At 43.3% G+C, this 22,487-nt stretch overlaps 2 protein-coding genes across 8 annotated transcripts; one reads left to right on the top strand and one right to left on the bottom strand.

Annotated features, from left to right (window-relative positions):
- Positions 1 to 910: 910 nt before the first annotated feature.
- Positions 911 to 9,819, top strand: LOC121713707 (serine/arginine-rich splicing factor 11-like). Of its 7 annotated transcripts, none has more exons than XM_042098558.1 (13): positions 912 to 1,218; positions 2,047 to 2,180; positions 4,703 to 4,818; positions 4,996 to 5,085; positions 5,600 to 5,649; positions 6,013 to 6,045; positions 6,876 to 7,012; positions 7,129 to 7,213; positions 7,325 to 7,444; positions 7,590 to 7,679; positions 7,939 to 8,010; positions 8,372 to 8,555; positions 8,878 to 9,819. In XM_042098558.1, exons 1-13 carry the CDS (start codon positions 1,097 to 1,099, stop codon positions 9,064 to 9,066), a joined length of 1,422 nt encoding a protein of 473 aa, XP_041954492.1. In that variant the 5' UTR covers positions 912 to 1,096; the 3' UTR covers positions 9,067 to 9,819. The 7 variants fall into 7 exon arrangements, with proteins under 7 accessions (XP_041954501.1, XP_041954492.1, XP_041954545.1 ...); XM_042098611.1 differs by lacking the exon at positions 912 to 1,218 and adding an exon at positions 4,235 to 4,356 and having other exon boundaries at positions 2,043 to 2,180; XM_042098567.1 differs by lacking the exon at positions 6,013 to 6,045 and having other exon boundaries at positions 911 to 1,218.
- A 120-nt stretch (positions 9,820 to 9,939) lies between these two features.
- On the bottom strand, positions 9,940 to 21,308 carry LOC121713696 (ankyrin repeat domain-containing protein 13C-like). Its single transcript, XM_042098536.1, has 13 exons — positions 20,498 to 21,308; positions 20,294 to 20,335; positions 18,939 to 19,043; positions 15,437 to 15,522; positions 15,140 to 15,185; positions 14,556 to 14,622; positions 14,290 to 14,434; positions 13,594 to 13,725; positions 12,969 to 13,130; positions 12,525 to 12,604; positions 12,104 to 12,202; positions 11,882 to 11,982; positions 9,940 to 11,720 (listed from the first exon to the last, which is right to left on the bottom strand). The coding sequence occupies exons 1-13, from the start codon at positions 20,892 to 20,894 to the stop codon at positions 11,590 to 11,592; spliced, it is 1,593 nt and encodes a 530-aa protein (XP_041954470.1). The 5' UTR covers positions 20,895 to 21,308; the 3' UTR covers positions 9,940 to 11,589.
- Between the last annotated feature and the right edge of the window lie 1,179 nt (positions 21,309 to 22,487).

The raw sequence follows: 22,487 nt of genomic DNA, 5'->3' as shown, positions 1-22,487 counted from the left end.
AAAGACAGAAACTTAAATACTCTCTGGACTCCAAGGATTCTGGAAATGTATGTTTTACCCATACTTACCCATACCATTGTTGGATGTGATTTCAGGGCTAAACTAAGAAGGATGACTTTGGCCAAAATTCCGCACATGGAACTTCATTAGGTGATAACCACTAAAAAGCTACTGTACCTATCTCAGAGGTCTATCATATCAAAACATAAACTAGGGATGTGTAGGTATAAAAAATCACAACTAGAATTTGCCCACCCAGATTGTACCGGTATGCTATATTTTGGGTCTTTGGCCCAAGGACTATTAACTGACAAATGTAAGTTTGTCAATTTGGATAAAAGCGTCAGGCATTATATAAATAAACAAATAAATAAATAAGGTGTTCAATCTATCCAATGCTAATTTAATAACTAGTTAAATCTGTGTGTTAATTTAACAACATAGATAAGACCTTAACTGCAAACTGATGAGTCAGCACAGTGTTTTCACATGCCACATTGTGACAAGAAAACTTATAGTATGTTCCAAAATACTGCATTCCAGGCCTAGTTCTTTTTTTATGAGGGAGTTCAGAAACACTTGTTGATAGACTTAGCCTACCATTAAAAATATTTTAATTATTTTCAAATCCTGACTATTAAAAGAACAGACCATTTTGATCTTCATGGCAATTTGTATAGGTAAATAATCTAAGAGAAAGCCCAGCCACACAACAAGAAATAATCTACACTCAGAAACCAATTCCTATAAATCCATATTGGAGTCCATGTAGTTGTAACCATTCAATTTAGTGTATCTGTTGTGATTATTCGATAGGCCTTACAAGTATGCCAGGCCGATATTTCTTTAGGCTTCTCATTTGCAGCATGTCCGGCGGACATCAACTTGCTGCCTCGCGGGATCTCTGCATAGGAGTATTGCGCATGTGCGCAGGCAAGAAAGAGACAACTATTGTGGTTGTGTCATGGCGGCGAAGCGGAAAGGAAATTTGTGTTGACCTGACAAAGTATTGGCATTAAATCGGAAACATCGATACTAAGGCTACAGTTTAACGACTATATATTTCATTTGTTGTTTTTGTTAGACATTGTCCATTATGAATTGCAGTACAAACGTAGTTCAAGTGACCAACGTGTCACCAAGTACAACATCGGAGCAGATGCGAACGCTTTTCGGATTCCTTGGAACCATCGAGGAGCTGAAATTGTTTCCGCCAGAGTAAGTGAAACTAGCTAATGTTAAAATAGAAAGCCTGCAACGTTACACTGTACGCTATGGCCTTGTGGAGTCACATTGCTGCATAATTTGGTAGTGAACACAACTTGATCCGATTCCTCGCCTGTAAAATACATCTGCCCATCTGTTTGAACAGCTTGCGTTAGCTAACGATACATGGTCGCTAACGTTAGCTCATGTTAACTGAATGCTAGCTAACAAGATCCACAAGGTTTCCATGGGTTTAGGACGTTTCCTTGGCTTTGACGGTAAACTAGAGGAAAAGTTATGCGGCATTGCAGATCAGAGAAATTACCAAAAGATTTGAGCCGAAGGTCAACATGGATGCATCTGCGCTGCAAGTAATCTGGGTTACTTTATTGTGTCCAGCTAACCGTAGATACACAACGTTAGCTCGCCACCCAGTCATCAGCACTAGGTAACATTAGCAGAGCGTGCCGTTTCCCTCAAGCTAGCACCTAGCTGCGTTAGCTAATGTAGTTTAGTAGGTTCTGGCGCCCCTTACTACACCACTCTTATTGATTTAGTCCAATTTAGGATGGATTTAGGATCAGCAGAGAATGAATTTGGTGTAGCGTTATTAAGGTGTCTAGAGAACAATCTCACACACATAACCATCTCTACAGTGATAGTTATGGCGTATTGTTAACGTTAGGTCAGTTGAATTTGGCGTTGTTACTGAGGTCAGAAAATGGCTTGTTTTTTGTAATTCCATATTGAGTTTGTGTATGCATTCCATGTGTTTTCATGGAAGTGTTTGTTTCAGTGATGTTTCTCTTATGTGATGTTGTGATGTGATGTCCCCCCCAGCGAATCTCCGCTACCAGTAACATCGCGGGTATGCTTTGTGAAGTTCCGTGAGGCAGAGTCCGTGGGAGTGTCTCAACATCTGACCAACACAGTCTTTGTGGACCGCGCACTGATAGTTGTTCCATTTGCTGAAGGTTGGTGTGCTACATACTTTTGCGTGTCTGTTGTGAACCATTCTTATGTGACCCCATACTGTTGGGAGAGTGAGGCCATCCTAAAACTCTGAGTCTGGGAACAATCTGTCATCTTAATTTGTAGACTTAGCTGGCATTTTTTTTTTTTTCATTTCTCCCTTGTCTTTGGGGTTTGTTGGGGGTGCGTCACTCTCCCAATACAGGTTCTGTCTGTCTACTTCCTATCAGAATACAGGTTCAGATTTGTAAAAAGTCATCTAGCTGGGTTCTTATTAAAGGCCTTTGGCACACTATAAGAACATAAGCTAAATAAGCAAGAATTAAGTGACCCAAGCAAATTGCGTCCCATTAACCTCTGCATAGGATCAGTTGCATGGACTGCACGTTAACATGGCACTGACACACCTAGTAGATGGGGTCAGTGACTTTGTCACTGATCGTCGTCTGTCTCAGCATAACTCAAGTCTATCAAAGGTCTGTTATAGGGTCCCTGGACAGAGCAACGCGGGGCCAGAGGCTTCCCAGAAGACAGATGAAGTATTTGTGCTAAAAGCATAACCATGTCTTTGAAATAATTTATTTTCTCTCTCCTCCCACAACAGACTTCTCGTCTATTAAACTTCTCTCTGTTATTTGTGTGTGTGTGATTTTTGTAGTGGAGAAGGCAAAAGCAGAGCCCGCTCCTTGATGGCTGAAAGTGGTCTTCTGCCTGCCAACAGGGGGATTGTAGACAGTTACAAAAGGCCAGCAAGCATTTCAAGCCCCCCCCCCCCTTTCTCTCCATTTTTTAAATCTGTTCTCTCTCTGTGTTCTTTCTCTAATTCTCTTCTTCAGATGCATCATGCATTTTAGATGAACAACAGCAATAATTTCACTTCAGTTTAACGTCATAGAAACGATATATGCAGTCAATCGATTCTACTGCTTTATTAAGTTTGTGATTCCAAAATTGCAGTGCTTTTATCCGGTGTCTTAGTTGTGAATAGTCACATGAATTGGAATTTATTGTCAGAAGCACTGCATCCTTTAATGGTCACACTGTACAACTGTGCAGGTGACAATACAATTCCCAAATTGTGGTCTTGTATTCTCTTCGTCTCTCATCCCAAAACATTCTGATTTTTAAAAACAAATAGTTTGCTCTTATCATCTCAATTTGAAAAGTGGTCTCAAGTTTTACAATCTGTAGCACAGGCTCACTTTGTGATTGGACAGTCAGATGATGCTTTTGCACAGTTGTATTGTCAGTGATATCAGAAAGGTAAATGAGGATGTGAATGAGCCACTCCACATGTAATGCGTGACTGGTGTAGTGCCCTCTCTTTAACAGTGGTCTTTCTGTTTTTGTTGTTGTGTTTTACAGTTCTTTTTCCTGGCTCTGCCAGCCCTGTTTACCAGACCCCTGCAGAAAATGCCACCCAACAGTTTTGTCTCCTGCAGCACAGTCTTCTCTCTCATGTTGCCTGTTCTATGTGTTTCTCTGTATACTCTGTCCCTGTGCACTCGGTTTATTTTGAAGTCATGCACACACACACACACACAAACCCACAGCACACATACACACGTGCATACACACATGTATCATTTTGCATCGATCCCGTTAAGAATATTTTTATGTTCAGGATTCGTTTTCTCTTCCCATCCCCCTCTTCCCAGAAGCAAAGGCTATTGTTTAGCTCAGTGGTAACGTTGACGGGCTTTTGTTGGCTGTGAAACCAGAGAGCTTCCAGTTTTCTGAGCTCTCCACTTTAGGCCCAGATCCGGAGCCCCGTAGGTAGAATATGTGAGTGAATATGTCTTAGGTTTGTGTAAAGGGCTGGGCTATTTTGAATGATCCCATACTGTCAGGTAAGGATGGTTTCCAGCAAAAGCCCAAAACTAGAATTATGAATCCTAAATGTCAATTACATCTTAATTCACATGATGCATAAGAATCATTGTGTTGCTGGTAAGTCTCACCAAGACATGATGTACCATGTTAATGTTGATCTCCGAAATCTCTTAAACTCTTTTTGTTTTGTGTATCTCGATTTTTCTTCTGTGTGCTCTTTTAGCGAAGCAGCCAACGTGAGTCGCTTGTTCATAAAACACCTATATGAAAGTTGAGAGCACATCCCCTGTGGAGAACCGACTGTGCTCGCTAACGTTTGGTTCATGACTTAAAAAACGAGTTCAGGTGATCACATCTTGGCAGTCTCAACTGCAGTAGTGTGTATTTGTGACATTTTTTTATTTTTTTATTTTCCCCATCTTAAGTTATTTAACATTGATAGAAAAAAGAGGGTCCAGTCAAAGCCACATAGCACTGAAGGAACCTGTACTGAAAGAAAAGTACAAGAGCTTGTTATGAAACTTGTGGCTAGCTGTTGATCTGAGGTACTGACCTGAGTAAGATGTCTTCTTTTTGTACTTTTCTTTTGCCTTTATTTTCTTTGTATGTCTTTTTTTTCTCTCTCTCTCTTTTATGTGTCTTTGGATGTCTACCTTTTGCTTGAGTCTAATGCTGTGTCTTCTTTATGTAGGGGTTATTCCTGATGAGGCAAAAGCTTTGTCTCTGCTGGCGCCAGCAAATGCAGTGGCTGGGATTCTTCCAGGAGGTGGTCTGCTGCCCACCCCCAACCCCCTGGCATCGGTGACGGTGAGCACACAGTCCAACACAACCTCTGTCCCGCAGCGGTTGTATATTAATCTCTGTTATCACTGGGTGAAATCTCTAAGATAAATGGCAAGGGTGGCTGGAGTTCATTTCATTGTCATGCCACCCAGCAGTCGGCTTCAAAATATTGATCGAACAATTGCTCCTGTTTGTTCATAGATGGGAAATCCTTTGGGTGGCCTGGGAGCACCCAGCATGGACCCATCTCTGGGAGCCTTTGGACTGCCCGGAGCAAACATGAATCCTCAGGTGAGGTTTTCTTTTTTTTTTTCTTCTTTTTTTTTTGGATACCGTGTTGATTGTGTGTTCCAATTGTATTCTTCAAATGGAGTTTCCCAGTTATGATACCCACCCAGAGTTCGACATTTCAAAACTGGAACACACTCAACTTGGGTGTGACACAACCCCCTGGTCCCAGCTACCACTTACACTGAATCAGAATTTAATTTTATTTGCCAATGTTCACACATACAACAGATTTGGTTTTGGTTGGTGTCACTCTGGCAACACCGTAAATGGACAGTGACAATAAATAGACATTACTCACATGCATATACACGTAGATGGAACACAATAAACAAGCAATATACAGATTACATAAACTGACCAGACAGTGGATGTGCATGTGAAGTGCAGTATGGAGTGCTATGACAAATTTTAGATTGTAAATGGTTAAGAGATGTTGTTGTTATTGTTATAATAATAATAATAATAATAATAATAATATCATTTCAAAAAGTAATTTGTGCATTTTAATTTTCAGTCTCTCACTGCTGAACAGCTGCTGAAGATCATGACTTCTGTCGATCCAAAGTAAGTTACCAAGAACCTGGTACACAGTGACTATTTTCAAGTAACTTTAACAAGATTAGTTAGCTGGTGACAGTAGATTTCTATTAAGACGTACCAATGCTGAGCGTATTCTCTTGCCTCTTGATTAGTACTGTAGTAATTTGTGTCTCTTTTTCACTCCTATAGAAATAGGAAAGTAGGGAAGTAATAGGATATAGGACGTCAGTCATGTCAGGAAGTCAGGGCTCGAAATTAATCTCAGTGTCCGCAGCTGTCCCGAATTCTACTTTATATTGTCTCGGACTTAACCACCAGTGTCCCAAATTCAAGTTCTTGTTTTTTTCCATTTTACGTAATAAACATGGCATAATAATCTTGTTTCAGTAACTCGCATCACTTCATTGACTGGTCCACCACGTAAGTTCTGAACACTTAGTGTATTAAACACCATTTTATGAATATTAATCTCCCACCTGCTGTCCTGCCTACACCACACTCATTTCCAGAGGTTGCGATATAGACTCATTGTACGTCATTTTGAGGTTGCGCTAGACTTTCTCATTATCCGTTGCGTCAATAATCTATTTTCATTTGTCTTTAATTTTAATGTCAGTTTGTTTTGATGTCATATCCCGCAAATCTCAGTGAAAAATTACCAGTACCCTCGGAAATTACCGTGACTCTGTCAGATACTCTCAGATATTCGTTGGTTTTCTCAGGATTATAAGCCTATCTTAGAATTGCCACAGGGAAATGTAAAATGCTAACTTTGAAAACTGTTTTCATAGTTATCTTGCAAGACTATTGTTTTGCAGTGTTTAGGTCATGGCTTTGTTGCCGTTTCGTCTGTAAGTGACAGTTTTTTAGTCAGGCACAGGACTAGCCGGTCATCTCGTTTTTTTAGAACACCAACGTAACCTTACACCATCAGTCAAAAATGTTCACAATGTCATGAAATCAAATGCAATTTCCCAGCCTGCTTCAAAACCTGTTTTTGTATTATTTTATTCAGACAAGAAAGAAACATTAGATTCCCATCTGTGAATAGTTTAGGGGGAAAAAAAATATCCATTTTGAAATTTGCTTTGACATTATTTCTACTCTTCTGGAGTTGTCCCAGACTTTCTATGGTTTACCGGGAGCAATTTGTTTGGTCCCTGGGACAACGGGACACCAGTAATTTCAAGCCCTGGTCATGTCAGGTGAAGTTCATTTGTTCGCTAAGGTCTTTGCTGGTTTCTGTGCAGAATGAATCCCATGGCGGCTGGCATGGGTCTGAACCCTGCAGCAATGAAGGCAGACGCGGCCAGCAAAGAGATTGAGGAGGCTATGAAACGGGTGCGAGAGGCCCAGTCGCTGATCTCCGCTGCCATCGAACCTGGCAGTAAGTGCAGATGTCGTATAATTTGTAACCCACATTTCAAACATCTCGTTATTGCAGTCTTGTCTTCAAATGAGAGTTGTGTCTGTGTTCTCCTGACAAAGAGTTTGTGTTTGTAGATAAGAAGGAGAGCAAGCGGAGCAAGCACTCGCGCTCGCGGTCCAGGTCCAGGCGGAGGAGGTCCCGCTCCCGGTCCAGACACAGGTACAGAGTGGCCTCAGAGGCCCCATGTGGCCAGGACTAAAATGTCTGGGTCTTTTTATTGATTGTGACAGGTCATTGACTTAATTCCCCGTGTGTGTGTGTGTGTGTCAGGCGCTCCAGGAGCAGGTCTAGGCGGCGCTCGCGATCCAGGAGCAGACGACGATCCAAGAGTCCCCGCAGGAGGAAGTCTCACTCTAGAGAGCGTGGCAGACGATCACTGAGCAAGCCCAGGTTCGCCACCCCCCCCTTCTGTCTCTTCTCTTTGTTCTTTTGGGGTTTTTTTTTTTCCATTTCCATTTGATTCGTTCCCATCTGGCCACAGGTTTCTTGTTGTTGTCATTTCCCTGTGCATTCTGATGTGTTGTTTTGAATCCAGGGACAAGAGGAAGGATGACCGAGACAAGAAGCGCTCCAAAACACCCCCCAAGAGCTACAGCACTGCCAGGAGGTCACGCAGCACCAGCCGGTGAGCGCGCACACACACACACACACACACACACACACACACTCTCTACTGTTAAATTATTCATGTAATACCCTCTGTTGATGACTCACCCTTGATTCCATTCACAACCTGGTGGAAATGAGGGCTGGTTCACAAGACAGCACCAAGGTTCAAACAATTCTGAACAGAACGCAGTTCAATAACCAGTTCTCTGTTGGTCGATAAGCACCCCTTATGAGCGCTGATCCGTTTGTTTGTACTCTGCTGTGTCATCCTACAGGAGAAGGAGGAGAAGCCGCAGCGCTAGCCGAAGTCCCAAGAGGATTGTGTCAAGGTCTCCTTCGCCCAGAAGGTTAGTGTCGGATCACACACACAAGACACTGGAACATTACGTTGGGTTTACAGGCTTCTAATACAGGTTTTCCAATCTGAATGTTACTCATTGGCGAGACTGTCAATCACCTAATTCTTCTTCTGCACACTTCTTTATTACAGTTTTTAAAGAGGCTTGTGTCTCTCACATAACTGACAGTCAGTAGTTGTAAATATTTCATTACCACTGTGGGCATAACAGTTAATTCGGTCGTAATTATGCATGTGGCGTTCAGACATCATGACTTGATATTGTGTTTTAGTGCACTGAACGCTGGTGTCATTCAGGACTCTGACATGCTTTTGCTTTTAACGCCGACCACACTGCTTCGTTTCCATAGACACAAGAAGGAGAAGAAGAAGGAGCGAGAGCGTGAAAAGGACCGAGGGCGCGACCGAGACAGAAAGGTCGAGAAGGACCGCAACCGAGACAACAGGGAGCGATCCACTAGCAAGAAGAAGAAGTCCAAAGACAAGGACCGGGACCGAGACAGGAAGTCCGACAGCGAGAAAGGAGACGTCAAGGTGCTTTATCAGTGAATGTATTTCACAGCCTGACCTGACTCTACTAGTAGGTGCAGCAAAGGTTGTTGTTGCCAAAAGTAGCCTGGTTTGAAAAAGATGCGTTTTCACTAACATAGGAAGACTATGCCCAGACCACTACAGTGAAAATACACTTGCGTTAAAAATGGTCCTGTGTAAAAGTAAATTTTAAAATTGGACTCTGTTCCAGTTTTCCAAAACAGTTTTTAAGTCCCTCATAAGGAGTTGATGTGTGTAGAATTAGTTTGTTGTCGAGTTCGATCTCTTGGCTTTATTTCTTCAACTGGAGTCGTCTGGCCCTCAGGTCACGCGTGACTACGATGAGGAGGAGCAGGGTTACGACAGCGAGAAGGAGCGAGAGGACAAGAAGGAATCGGACGACTCCGGCGCCTCTCCTGTCCACGCCAAGGGCAACGGCGTGGGGGTAGCCAAGGAAGCCAAGCTCAACGGCGACGACCACCATGAGGAGGAGGACATGGAAGTCAGCGACTGAGCCAGAAGAACCAATGTTACTGTTATCTCGAAACCCCCCCCCCCCCTAATCAGTTCTGAGTGGCAGGTTACACACCCAAGATGCGATGACTTAACATGGCATATCACTCAGAAAAAAAAACCTTTTAACCATTTTTTTTTGACCATTTTAGTTCATGTGTATAGCTGTTTTCCTCCTGACAGACATAAAGTCAATCCATTAGTAATGTTGTGGTGGATTGGTCTGTAGATGGAAAGTAATGTCATTTTTTCCATTTTGTTTTGTTTGCAAACGAGCAGGGCAGTTAAAAATTGAATGGTTGTAATTTTTAGTGGACCTGGGTCTGTGATGTTGGTAGCAGTGAGACCCATGTCACAATTTTTTTTTTAATGCGTTGACCTTAACTTGATCATTACGCTTTGAATTATTTGAAGTCATGTAAGCTTGATACATTGTGTATAACCCTGTCCCTCATGAAGGGGCATTCATAATCAGAAATCATTTCCCTCACATCATTTCTTGTCAGCAGCATTTTTTTTCACCTCTGGTGATCTTACAGAAGTATATATTCAAAGTGTGCCGTCATTCTTGTTAATGGCAACGTGTCGTTTCCCCTCTGAGACTCGATGGCTAATGTACAGTATAGTCCTATGATGCTTAAGATCCTAGTAGCCAATATTCAGTAGAGATGATTGCTGAACGTTTATTTGGGTTTGTGATGTGTTTTATTGTTGCCTCTTTTTATACTATAAATAAACAGATGGTTGAAAAATGCATTTGTTGTAAATATTTTATCAGAGTGTGAGCAAAGTTACTTCCATGGCAAAACTGCAAAACCTTTCTGTTGGTAGATACTCTTATGTACTAGAACGAAAGCATAAGACAAACCAAGTATTTGCTTTTGATATGTATGTTTTATTACTGCTTGGATTCTTATGAAAATATTATAGCATATGTGTTAACTGTACAGTTTGAAGTTTCTAATGTGATGTTTCCATAGAGTATACATCAAGATTCCTCTGACTTCAGAGGAAAAAATAACATGCTTCAAGCTCTCTGCTTTACAGTACAAAATTGGGATGAACTACTGTCTGTAAATGAAACAAACTAAACCATGGATTTAACAGCTTTACAATAGAGCTATACCACAATTGTACATTAAATCCTTAGCACAAAACCTCACTGTGTAGTTAAGTCACCATTGATTGGTGACTAATTACACAGTGATTGGTGATTGATCTTATTGGTGTTACACTTTGCGGAGGTGACTTCCCAAGCTCTAGTAAGGCTCTCCACTGAATGTTATAGTGTTATAGAAATGTATGGACTCAAGGACCCACAAACGGGCAACACAGTAAAACCACAGTATACTTACAGAATGTAAAATACAAAACAAATGATAAAAACTGGAGGAAAAATAAATCAGTTTTCTAGTGGATCGTGAGCTGTAGTGCTGGTGCGTTATTTAAGGAGTACTGCACTCCTTAGTCAGATGGGAGGTTAAATGACTGCGGCAAAGTGCTGGACTGCTACATAGGGCTTCATTTGGTACGCTGCTGCGACTAAGTGGGAATGAGAGGCTGGAGTGGTCGGGCGGTGGCAACGGTGGCGTGAAATGGTTGCCTTTCGCGCTGGAGCGTTTGCATTTCAGAGCTGCACGTCGCAATGCTTCTGCCTGGGAGACTCGCTCTGAAGCCGCAGTGTGTTTTAAGTCACTTGTCGCCGCAGCTCTGTAGCTTTACTGGAGGCGTGTTGGTGGTGGGGGGGGCTACTTACAGTGTTTTACGCACACCATGCATCAAGCACACCAGGTGCAGGGGGGGTCAGTACAGACTACATTCACACGGAGTATAACCTGTTATCTCACACAAACGCAACTCACAGAACGCACTATGAGGACAGACAGACGGACAGTTACACTGGCAAACCAAAGGCAAGCACTGGAGTGCACAGCCAGACGGGGACAGGTGAAAGGGTTCTAAACGTGTGCCTGTCAAAATGCCCTCTACGGTTTTTAGTTAGCTCGGCTAAGACATCCCTCACAGCACAGGCATCAGATTCAGTAGGTACAGTGTTACATCACTTGAAATCAAAGGCAGATTCAATTTAAAATGGAAGGTACATCACATAGAATGTTTTAAGAATTTCTACAAAGGGTCTCTTTCTTCCTCCACATTTAACAGGGTTACAAATTCAGTGCACTCCCCAAAGAGGAAGGATGTGGTGTGTGATTTCATCCAAGGAACACGATCCACACTGATCAACACTGCTAACGGTGAAGACTTATGTGGTAAGGACTTGAGAGGTAAATCTCCTGAAAATAAGAATGGCTTCTTTATAACTTAAATACTAAAAAGCCATCTTAACATGAATGTCAGACAATATCCCACAAGGGGATACGCAGTCAGTTTCACCTTCTTAAAATCACCAGCGGTTATATGGAGAGGTCTTTATGTGTGTTGGTTGGTTTTAGGAGTGAAAAGTGGGGGCTGGAGGAGGAAACAATAAACTATGTGGCATCTCCCTTTATCGCATGACCTTGCTTTAGAGGTCAGGAAAGCGGCTTGGGTCCTCTTTATAGCTGGTTGGGATGGTGAAGAGGGACTCCTCAAACTCACGGTAGCGGAACTCTTGGAACGTCACAGTAGCCGTGATGGTAGGAAAAACCGGGATGTCTGTAGCCCAGAATAAAAAATAAATCAGAAACAGTCATGCATTTTAACAAACGGCTCATTACATCTGTCAATAATTCAGTCAGTGACTTACACTTCCACATGAACACAGAGTCGACAAGCGAAAGTGCCAAAACAGCATTTGATATGTTTAACAGTCCTACCCAGCTTGACAGGAAACCCTGGAGGAAGCTTCATCTGAACAAACTCTCGTAGCTTGTTGAAGTGCTTAAAGGGAGCGACGACCTCCAAAACATTCAGTAATCTGCAGGACAGACAAGAATGAGAAACAACAAGACAATGTTCAAATGTACGCTTCAACAGCAGCGTGCTGAACTCTGAATCTCAAGAGGAGACTTGGAACAAAAGGAAGGGAGGATACATACGACTCAATGCCCAGAGGAAAATCCTGGCTCATGGCTACCGTGGCCTTGAAATTCTTCTTGCTCTCCTTGCACACCAAGTCACGGCCAAGATGGGGGGGCCTGGATAAGAGGAAAAACACACACAATCACCATGTTAGTCCCACAGGTGCCAGCATGATGCTTCTGCCTACTTTCTTTTTCTTTTTTGCAGAAACTGTGCAGCTTCTGAATAATGCTATCAAAGCTAATGTCATGCAGTTCAGATCTCAAGGCAGAACCAGTGCTGATGAGCACAGCGATGTGTGAATTGGCTGTGCGGTGCTCGGCCTCACACAGCTTCGGACAGAACCGTTGCCCCTGTGCTGATGCATTAATGATGAAGTGTGTGAGCGGGAGACTGAGGTAAGCTGGGCGCTTGTGTGGCTGCGGTAGCGGTGCTTACTTTCCCTGCTCAGCACTGATGTACTCCTCCCAGGAGATGGTGTTTGCCTCGGGCGCGCTGAGAGACTGCCTTCGGACAGGCTGCAGTGGACAAGCAGCAGGAGAAACGCCACGTTAGCATCCATTCATCACTCACACACACACAGACAAAACCTGAGACAATCCTGTTTAAAACATGCCGTGTTCCATGCGGCTAAGAGGCTGCCAAAGGAGAGACTGAAACTGGCATCGGCAGCAGTCTGAGAAAAGAACATTGTACCCCTCTTAGTTTAGCGAAGCCTCTTAACGTCAAAGATAACAAAATCGGAGAGGGCGATGGTGGGAATAATAAGAAAATGTAAAAAAAAATGGCTTTAAAAAAAGGTTTAAAAAAACAAAACAAATTTAAATCCTTTCCCGTCCTAATCCCCTTCCTGCTCACCCGGCCCGGCGTGCACGCACTCACCTCGAAGTTCTGCTCGGCGAGGCTTCCGCCCTTGCTGAGGCTCTCCATGATGGCCTTGTTCCTGAGAATGTCCTCCTCGCTCAGGTGCTCGCGGCGCTTGCGCGATTCAAGCATAAGGCCGTTCACTGCATAGAAGTCCGCCAGGAAGTTCCCCACCCTCTCCTGAGAGAGAGAGAGAGAGAGAGAGAGAGAGAGCACCACATACAATCAACATGGGTGAGATGCTGAAAGTCTGGACTGAGAAAGTGTGCTAAGGCCAGAGGTGAAATGGTTCAATAATGGACACAGAAGCACCACATAGGGCAGAGTGCTGGAATGTATCGATTTATTTTTCAGATATTCTAGCAGAGTTCTTCAGCAGAACTTTAGAGTAACCAGGGCCGTGACCTGAACTTTCAGGGCGCCCAAACACTGATGAAATATGTGCATGAATCACGCACTGAAAAGATAAAATGCTGATGAAATACTGCACTCTACACAGCTTCAGGTCAAATAGGTGTGTTACTGTGTGTGCATGTGTGTGTGTGTGTCTGTCTGTGGTGAACCTCACTCTGGATAAATGCTTCAGCCAAATAAATAAATGTAAATGTATGTAACTGCGAGCGCAATTGAGAGGGGTTCTCACCGTCTTGTCCTCCCTGAAGAGCCAGCCACTCTGACTGCGAGAGAAGCTGATGGACTTGGTGGAGAGGGTGGCTGAGTAAATGTCACTGCTCATCAGAATGTCCACCTCCTCCTCCGTCTCCATCTCAGACTCCTGTAACCACAACGCAGTCCAGCATGACAACAACCATCAGACTACAGTGCCAGCAGCCTTGCAATGGCTTCCAGTGCATTTCAGAATCCAGCATAAAGTGACCCTGATTGTTTTTAAAGCTGCATACAGGCTAGGTATGCCACACTCTTATACTTTCTCCAGATCAGAAATGTCTATGCCTCAATCACATTTGACTTGCACAATAAGGGGACCACGTCACTGCTACTGTTGTGCCAAGACATTGGAATGGTGCGCCAAGTGACCTCCGAGATGCTTTATCTGTGACTGATTTTTAAAGTATTCGAAACCTGTTGGCTTCTGGAACTGTGATTTGAGGACACCATGTTGTAACATCATTGTAATGCATGAATTGTGTGTCTTCTATTGTACAGCTCTTTGGTTTTAATACACTATATAAATAAAATGTACGTACTTACAAGAACATACAGGTTGCATCTGTGGCCATATGTGTGGGGGAGATCATAAAACCAAACCCAACTGGCAGGAAGTGTCTCATTTGGGTGGATGGGAAGAGTTCTGAAGAGAGAGCAGGTGATCACTCACCTCATGGTGAATGCGCTGGTACACTTTCTGCTCGTTGTCAAGGACGACAAAGGCCTCGGCAGGAGGAGCGTCCCCGTTAAAGATGAAGCTGAGGTCACCACGCTGGCACTTCATGTCACTGAAGTCAATCAGGGTGGTGTCCAGTCTGAAAGACAGAGACAGACAACATGAGTATTTCTGTATGCCTTCAAGCATTTTTTGATGTTATTTACACAAGTTAATACATATTGTATATGAATCTGTAAAGGGATGAAAAAAACCTCCACCTGATATTGATCCCTTGCTTGTAAATCTTGCAGGCGTCAGATGGCAAAATCCGTGACAGGAGAGGCACTGACGGGGTTAAATAATACAAGTCACCACAACAATAGCAGCAGCTGCTTGAATAGTGAACAACACAGTCCAGACAGCAACAATTCAGGCTACCTGGGAAAATAGTCTACACAGACCATTAGCAGTCCAGATAATCCAATGCGCCACAAATGCAACATAACCTCAAAGCAATTAGCTCACTCTGATGGCAAACAAGAATAGACTGTGCTAATTAGCCGAGTGATTAAAAGAACTCTTAATGGCATTTCCACGGGCACGAGGAATGGGACCTGAGCCAAACTACCGTGCGATGTGACACTGGGCTGTTAAGAAAACTGTTGAAAACTAAAGAGAGCAACAACCTCCTGTGAACCTCTGGGCATTTTGCCCCCTCACTGCTCTAAGAGTCTCTTCGAACATTTGGATGGAGGGGAAACAGGTGGCCTCAAGCTGACCCTCACCTCGCAGGCTTCCTCTAACAGCTTTGATTAACAACTTCCTTCACGCAAGTGTCGGGGTGAGATTTGCAAACACTTACCCCAGCTCTGAAAGTCCCAGTGAAGCTCTAAGTAAAAGTCTCCAAGCTAGAGAGATAGAGGTATGAGAATCTAATCAAGAGGCGGCAGACACAAAGCACTTGTTGTATCACCTGGCAGGCATTTTGGATTGACATTCTATTTGTCTGTCAGTGTGTAGTGTGTGTTTGTGTATCTAGTGAAATGGAGTGTGTGTAAGTGTAGTGTATGTACTGCATTTGAGTGCAGTGTGTGTAGTTTACTGTAGTGTGTATGTCTAGTGTAGTGTAGTGTAGTGTAGTGTAGTGTGTGTCCTTTACCTCTCGCAGTGCTTTGAGCAGCCGGGGCCTTTTGTCCTCCACACTCTCCCTGGACTGCTGCTTCAGCTTCCGCAACAGAGCTGTGACTGGAAACAAGAGAGGAACTGCTTAGCATGATGTGTGCACACACACACACACGCACGCACGCACAAACATAGACACATGAACCAGCCCCATCTGCACCTACACGCATGCACACACACATGCACACGGAAACACAGAGAAGTCAGACACATAAACCGCCCCCATCTGCACGCGAGCACGTACACACACACACAGAGAGGGAGGTAGTTACTGTACAAAACTACATATATATCCTAGTCAGACACACATAAACATGTGCAAAAACAAACATAATAAAACAAATATTTGCTGAGCTTAGATGGGTCAACAAACTGGAAAATCCAAAGTTGGCGTTTTAGCTGAATCTGAATATCTGGTGCAGATGTAAACATCACTATACAAGTGGCACTAGTGTCACACAAAATACCGCAGCGATTTAATTTGATCTTGTATATCAATGAGCCAAGTGGCATGCGCATATGCAAAACACGTCTGTATACAACACGTGCATTTCATACCAAGAGGGGAAAAGTGTTATTGTGTACGACGCGCTGAGCACGCTCCGAGAGGCCACTTCAACGGGTCCAGAGTCAGCACTGGACCCCAGGCCACAGAGCATGCCATGTGTTGCTCGGCAACAGCTCAGCACAATGCACGCTAGCTCACACTCGGGCACGTAGACACAAACAGCCCCCCTCACTGAGAAGAGGACATCCAACTACATATGTGCTGCTATGTGCTATGGGCTTGCACACATGCCCGGTGCATTGTGTGCTGCTGACGCAGCCGTTTCCAGCTGTGCCATGTTGGCCCAATGTACCAGGACAGCTGGGCTTCTTCATGCATGAAGACTGCAGGGTGCGGGTCCTTCTATGGAACTCATAAGCTGCATATATAGAGGCCAAGTTTGGTCAATATCACCTTGGTCTCCATGCCCCGTGGGACTTGAAGGGGAAGGGTGAGGGTGATGGGGGCATGTCTTGGGGTCACCTGAGCAGTGCTATTCTGAGCTGGCTTGATGGATTGGCTGGTTGGTTCTCTGTGAGAGGCATGGAGACAGACTGCACACCTCCCAGCATCAGAGGTGTGCTCTGCCAAGCCAAGCCGAGCGTGACACGCACACGTGGGTATGTATATGTATGTATGTGTGTGTGTGTGTGTGTGTGTGTGTGCATTGCGGAATTCATTTTGCATTACACAAGGGCATGAAGTGTTCAACTGAGAGTGCAATGATCTGTTGTGGAATTCGAAACACATACAAAGCGACCATGCCAGATCCCCCTTTTTTCAGTGTGTGGCTTGTGCGTGAGTGTGCACACACGGATGCGCACACAAACACACACACACATATATTTAAGTCCCCTGCGGACACCTTATGTTGAGACTCACTGACCGATCATGAGGTGTGTGACCTTGGCGACAGTAGACCAGTTGAAGTGCTGTTTCTCATGATTTAAGCAGGTCCACTGGTCAGAGCTTAGCTGCCCTTGTGTGTCCTTGATCGCTGTGTGGACACAGTGCTCCTGCCCGCCAACCCACCCCCCATCCCCGCCTCCTCCACCAATTACTGTCCCCCGAAGGTCCACTGTCCTTCCTGTCCTACAATACCCATAAACAAGATGGGGAGAAGTCCTCACTCTCACACACACATTATTGTTTTACATGAGCACACTATGAACCGACGAACAGAATAGAGTTAGTCATAGCACCACTGAGTGAAACACTGCATTGCAGCTTCACGCAGCCTACTGCATCAGAGGCGAGGAGTCTGATGCTTTCCCATTCAGCCACAGTCAGTCCAATGGCCTTGAATTATTGTTGATTTAGTCCCAAATGCTCAGAAGGCCCATGACATACAAAAACATTCTGATTATTCCAGGGATCCCATGGCATCGTTTGGAACAAATATTTGACTGCAGAAAATGGTGTAACTGCTCCAAAAGTGGTCGTTTGCTCAAACTGAGGCAGTTATTTACATAAACATGTCACTAGGGATAGCACAGTTATAAAACTACCCTGCATTTCAATCCACTTAAGTGCTTTAAGCACATTTTGCACAAACCAATAAAAAAAAAGTTAATTGGGCTAAACACAAACCCTTTCATGGGATTAAACAGCACATAGTGTCAATCAATTCATTGATTCACATTCAACCATTCAGAAAATACAGCCTTAACTGTGATCAAGGAGCACTGCTACAGGCATCCACAGACAACATGCCAACCAACCAACATGCATTAACGTTACACGTGCATGGCAACCATGGAGGCAAAATCTCAATAAAGGTCTCCCAGATTTAAGGTGATGGTTTAATCAAACGCCTCGGTCTCCTGTGCCTGCCAAGGTTCTGGGTCAGGCACCCACTCTGATATATGTGGACAAAAGAAAACTAGGACACAGTCATATAAATGAGTAGAAGCTCTGAAACGGTGCACTCATTCCTCTTTGTCCTTTCAGGTCAATAAAAGCAACAACCGACAACAACCCTTAAATCTGTAGACTGCACAGAGTGCTATTAAAAACACATCTGGTAGAGGGACATCACCTCAGATCATTTCCATTTGTGCTATTGAGGATAACAGCGACGCATCAAATGTAATTAGAGTGTGTGGCAAGTGGCACGGGTGGATTCACTCATCATCCACAGCAAAGAGAGGACACACACACACAGACACACACACACACACACACACACACATTACCGTTTATGTCCGATGCAACTGGACCACCAACGGGAAAACACGGGGGGGGGGGGGGGGGGGGGGATACTAATGGAAACTAGTGGCCAGGTCTGGAATAGGATCATCATTAGCTAGTGCACACAGGCCGACAGTGCTAAGCCGCAGGCGCCGACGCCACTCATGGGCTAGACTAAGCCGGCAGACAGGACCCATTTCTGGCTAGGCATGATCCAAAAGGGCCAAAAGCCAATCCCTCGCCTCGTCCATGCACCGCCCCAGTAACGGCTTTGGATGGGGAACGCAGCTAATGTCATGGGGGAGTCTAGAGCTCTGGGTGTCCCCTGCAGCTTTCACATACAGATATGTGGTGTTCCCTTGAGCCAATAGCTTATTTTGCTTAAGTATACAAACAGTGTGGAGAGGCTTTTCTTCCTTTGGGGGCCTCAATGTTCCATAGCTGCATCACCTTGAGTTCATATTGGTCAGCTCAGCACATCTCTTTATTCATCCTCCTATTAAGGAAGCAATCAATTCCTCTTTAAACCACAGAGGAAGTCCCACGTCAGACAAAGGTGCAGCCACATCACCAATAGCAAGGCTCCATTTTAATTACCAAAGGCGAGGGAGACATATGGCGGCATACTGAGAGACATGTATATTTTGTAGAGTCACTTACAAAAAAAATCACTTTGAATAAGAATGCAATTGTAAATGTGATGCATATACATATAAAATGTATGGCTGCTATGACAACATACTCATCTGTCTGTCTCCATAGCTAATGGCCTCAGCCAGAGGGCTCCAGCCTTGGGCATTCTTCACCTTCACAGGGGCATTGTGAGCCAGCAGCAGATGGGCACATTCTGGAGATAGGACAACAGGAAGTCAAACCAGTGCTGCCCACAGAATTGAATTCTATTTGTGGTGGTAAGTTTGCAGAATTAACTTGAATGCAACAGTTTTTAACAAATAAGCAGCAGCGTGGTTATGATGCTAACCAGATTTAAGCACAATTTAGTACAACCTTTAGTTCAATGTATGGGAAACACTGCAAACTCTGAGAAAGGATGCAGACACAGGTATATTACGACATACGACATCGGGCACTTTCCTGAAATTGTGCTTGGTTTTTAGAGCTTGTTTTGTTGCTGGTTTTGGCTAAATTCTACATGAAAGTTGCTCATCATGTACTGTTGTCTGGTATCATGTCTTGCCCTTGTGAGTCAAGAGGATACCTGATTATACTTTATGGATTGACCAAATCTACTCAGCCTAAATTCAGCCTTCTCCCTCACAAGAATCCTGTAAGCGCTCCTTAACCCTGTGATAAAAACTATTTACACCTTAATCTTGGAACGCTTCCTTGTTGTTTTTTATTATTATTTAGTTTCCATTTACCGTTACAAAGACATAGTATTTACTGTTTAAAGAGTGTCTGGATTAACAAATCTGTTCATTAACCATAAAACAAAGCATGTGCTATTTAAATGTATCCACCTCAGAATCCTTTTTAGGTTGGGTATCTAAATGATCAAGCCATGTAGCACTTTGTACCCTCACACAGTTTACATGATGTATAATGCACTCGCCTACACCATCTTTATCTACTCATAACATGCTCTGAGAGATGCCCACGTCCCATTTTGGATAGTACAGCAAAACACTGTACATAAAAAAATAAGGATCAATCTAGAACATTTTAGGAAAAAAGAAGCCAGCTTTGTGGCGCTGAAAATCCTCAATGGGGAGGAATGGGTGAGATGAAAATGATGGGTTCATATTAGGTCATTTCCTGAGCTGAGAGGCTATGGGTTGAAAAATGAGTGACGGTGAGCCAAAATTCTGCCTGACCCCCAGTCACACAGATGGCAAAAGGGCTGTGCCACCATGGTGGAGGGGGAGAAAACCATCCAACCAACTGAAGAGTTTACAAAGTGAAAACCAACACCATGAGAGTATTAAATTAGATTGGGCGTTATGCTATAATTGGGAATTGACTAATACATTAATCATATAGTCATACAGCTAGTTATGAGGTAGCTTTTACATGCTCTTTTCAACATATTCGTCTACTCCTGGCTTATAGTCGTGTAATACTGTGCATTTTGCTCACCTTTGTGCCCCAGCATAACAGCAAGGTGCAGAGGAGTGTTCCCTGTTGACAAAATTGGAATATTGGAGAAGACATTCAAATCCATGCTCATGAGGGATTGCGGGTCATGATGACGCACTCACATGTATATTAAACATAATTCTTTAAATATTACAGGAGGTATTTTTAATGCGTGTGTAGATAGATGTAACCTTCTGTACTCACCATGAACATCTTTCTGTGTTATGTTCTGAGTGCGGATAAGGAATGACAAACGTCGCACATCCCCCTTGAACACACATTCGTGTACCGGGAATTCTAAATCTCCCGTAGTCAAAATAATGGGGTTCCTGTTATCGTCGACGATAATACTGACAGGTGTTCCAATATTTGAATTGCCATTTATCTGTGATTGATGATTTTCTGATAGCTGCAGAGATTTCAGTGGTTTATTGTGGTTATGAAATATCTTATTAGCAATATTTGTCTTCTCTGTGTCGACGGTGGTGGACGATGTAACCATATCTGTGGCATTTGTATTCTCCTCGTAGGATTTCAGAATGTTTTCATTTTTGCTTGGCTTGTGGTCCTTGCGCAGGGTACGAATCTTCTCTCCAGTCATTTTCTGTTTGCGAAATTCACTGATGAATGCTAAAATGCGAGACTGCTAGGTTCTGCAAATTGTGCTTAGCTTGCTAGGTTAGCAAGCTTCTTGGACCTGGCTAGCCCGAATAAGGGAGCGACCGATAATGTCGCAGGTTGATAATTCTAATCTTTAAACACAATGGCCTGTGAATTATTACGTCGTCGGAAAGAGTAAAATAAAGTGTAAAATAAGGTTACTGCTCCAAAAGAAAACCGCTACATTGCTGAGGTTGGCTACATTGTCTATATCATGAGGCATCCGTCACTGGCATCCATTCGAGAATAGGATACTTGCTCCAATGATGTAGAACTTCTAGCCAGCTACCAGCTGCGGCGATAACATTAGCTAGTTAGCTAGTTTGCTAGCAGCTGCTGCTGCAAATGTACGCTCACTGCCATCTTAGATCCTTCTCGCGAGAAGACCAGTGTTTTTGGGCGTGTTCACGAGAATTCCAAAAAAATGTCTTTTTAAAAACCGGCGATTAAATATGTATTTTGTGAAGGAAAAAATACATTTAAGGGTTTGTACTTTCTTGAAGACACATTTGAAGAACATTTGCATCAAAGCTCAAGTAATATTTGTCCCATTACACAAAACAGGCTAATGATTAAAGAAACTAAAACAAAGCAGAGAAAACACAAAGTAGGCCTACAAAAAACAAAAAATAATAAAAAAGAAAGCACAGTATTCAATAATTTAACTGGGGATTTACAAACACTCACTGTCTAATAAATGTCTTAGCCCAGTTATATTATTTATTTACATTAGCCTATTAATTTAGGCTACAACTGTCAATACATAAATCAATCAGCACAGATGCAAATTTTTGGTTGTCTATATACATTTTACAAATACATTCTGTCCTTTTTGTAATGAAAGGTGCTATGAGCGATGTAGGGTAACATCACTTCTGTTGACGTTCAAACCATAGACTGTAAAAAATAAGTTAAAACTAAACAGAGCTAGCTCGCTACTCCCTCCCATGCAATAAACTCTCCCAAACGTGAATCTCGCCAGTGATTTTATAGGCAAGGTTTGCTCAAGCTGTTTTGTGGCCGTTTTTGGAGCCTATAGGCTGTGCATGGAGACCATGTTTTCTTACAATGTAGGCCTATTCAGGGCACAGGCAGCTATCGGATGGTGAGGTGATGTTAGTTGTATGTGACAAAACATGTTTTAGCTTAGAAACCACGTTACATCGCTTATATCACCTTTAAAGTATAAAACAAATAAAAGGTTTTTTTGTTCATTGGGAAGGCCTTAAGCAGTGTAACCTTTGCTTTTTCTTCAAGATCTCAACTTAACAAGTATCCTGACAAAATGTGTTCTCCCAACCGTGTAGGCCTATCCCAAGATAATACATGTCTATAGGGAAATTTTAAGCCTAATGAAGAAAACAGCTAAGCTCTACTGATGGGGCAGTCAAGAGCTTGATGTTACATTGTACATCAGCTGATCAGCTTTACAGATTTGAGGGATAAGGTTTCTGACGTGATACAGCTGAACTGCAGACGTGTTTCACACTAACATGGGGTGGCTGGCTGCCTGATATAGGCCTAGAATGAGTCA

The sequence above is a fragment of the Alosa sapidissima genome, chromosome 1 (assembly GCF_018492685.1).
Source record: "Alosa sapidissima isolate fAloSap1 chromosome 1, fAloSap1.pri, whole genome shotgun sequence".
Taxonomy (NCBI): Eukaryota; Metazoa; Chordata; class Actinopteri; order Clupeiformes; family Clupeidae; genus Alosa; species Alosa sapidissima.
Note: the sequence above shows the minus strand (reverse complement) of the source record. Positions and strands in the feature narration are given on the sequence as shown.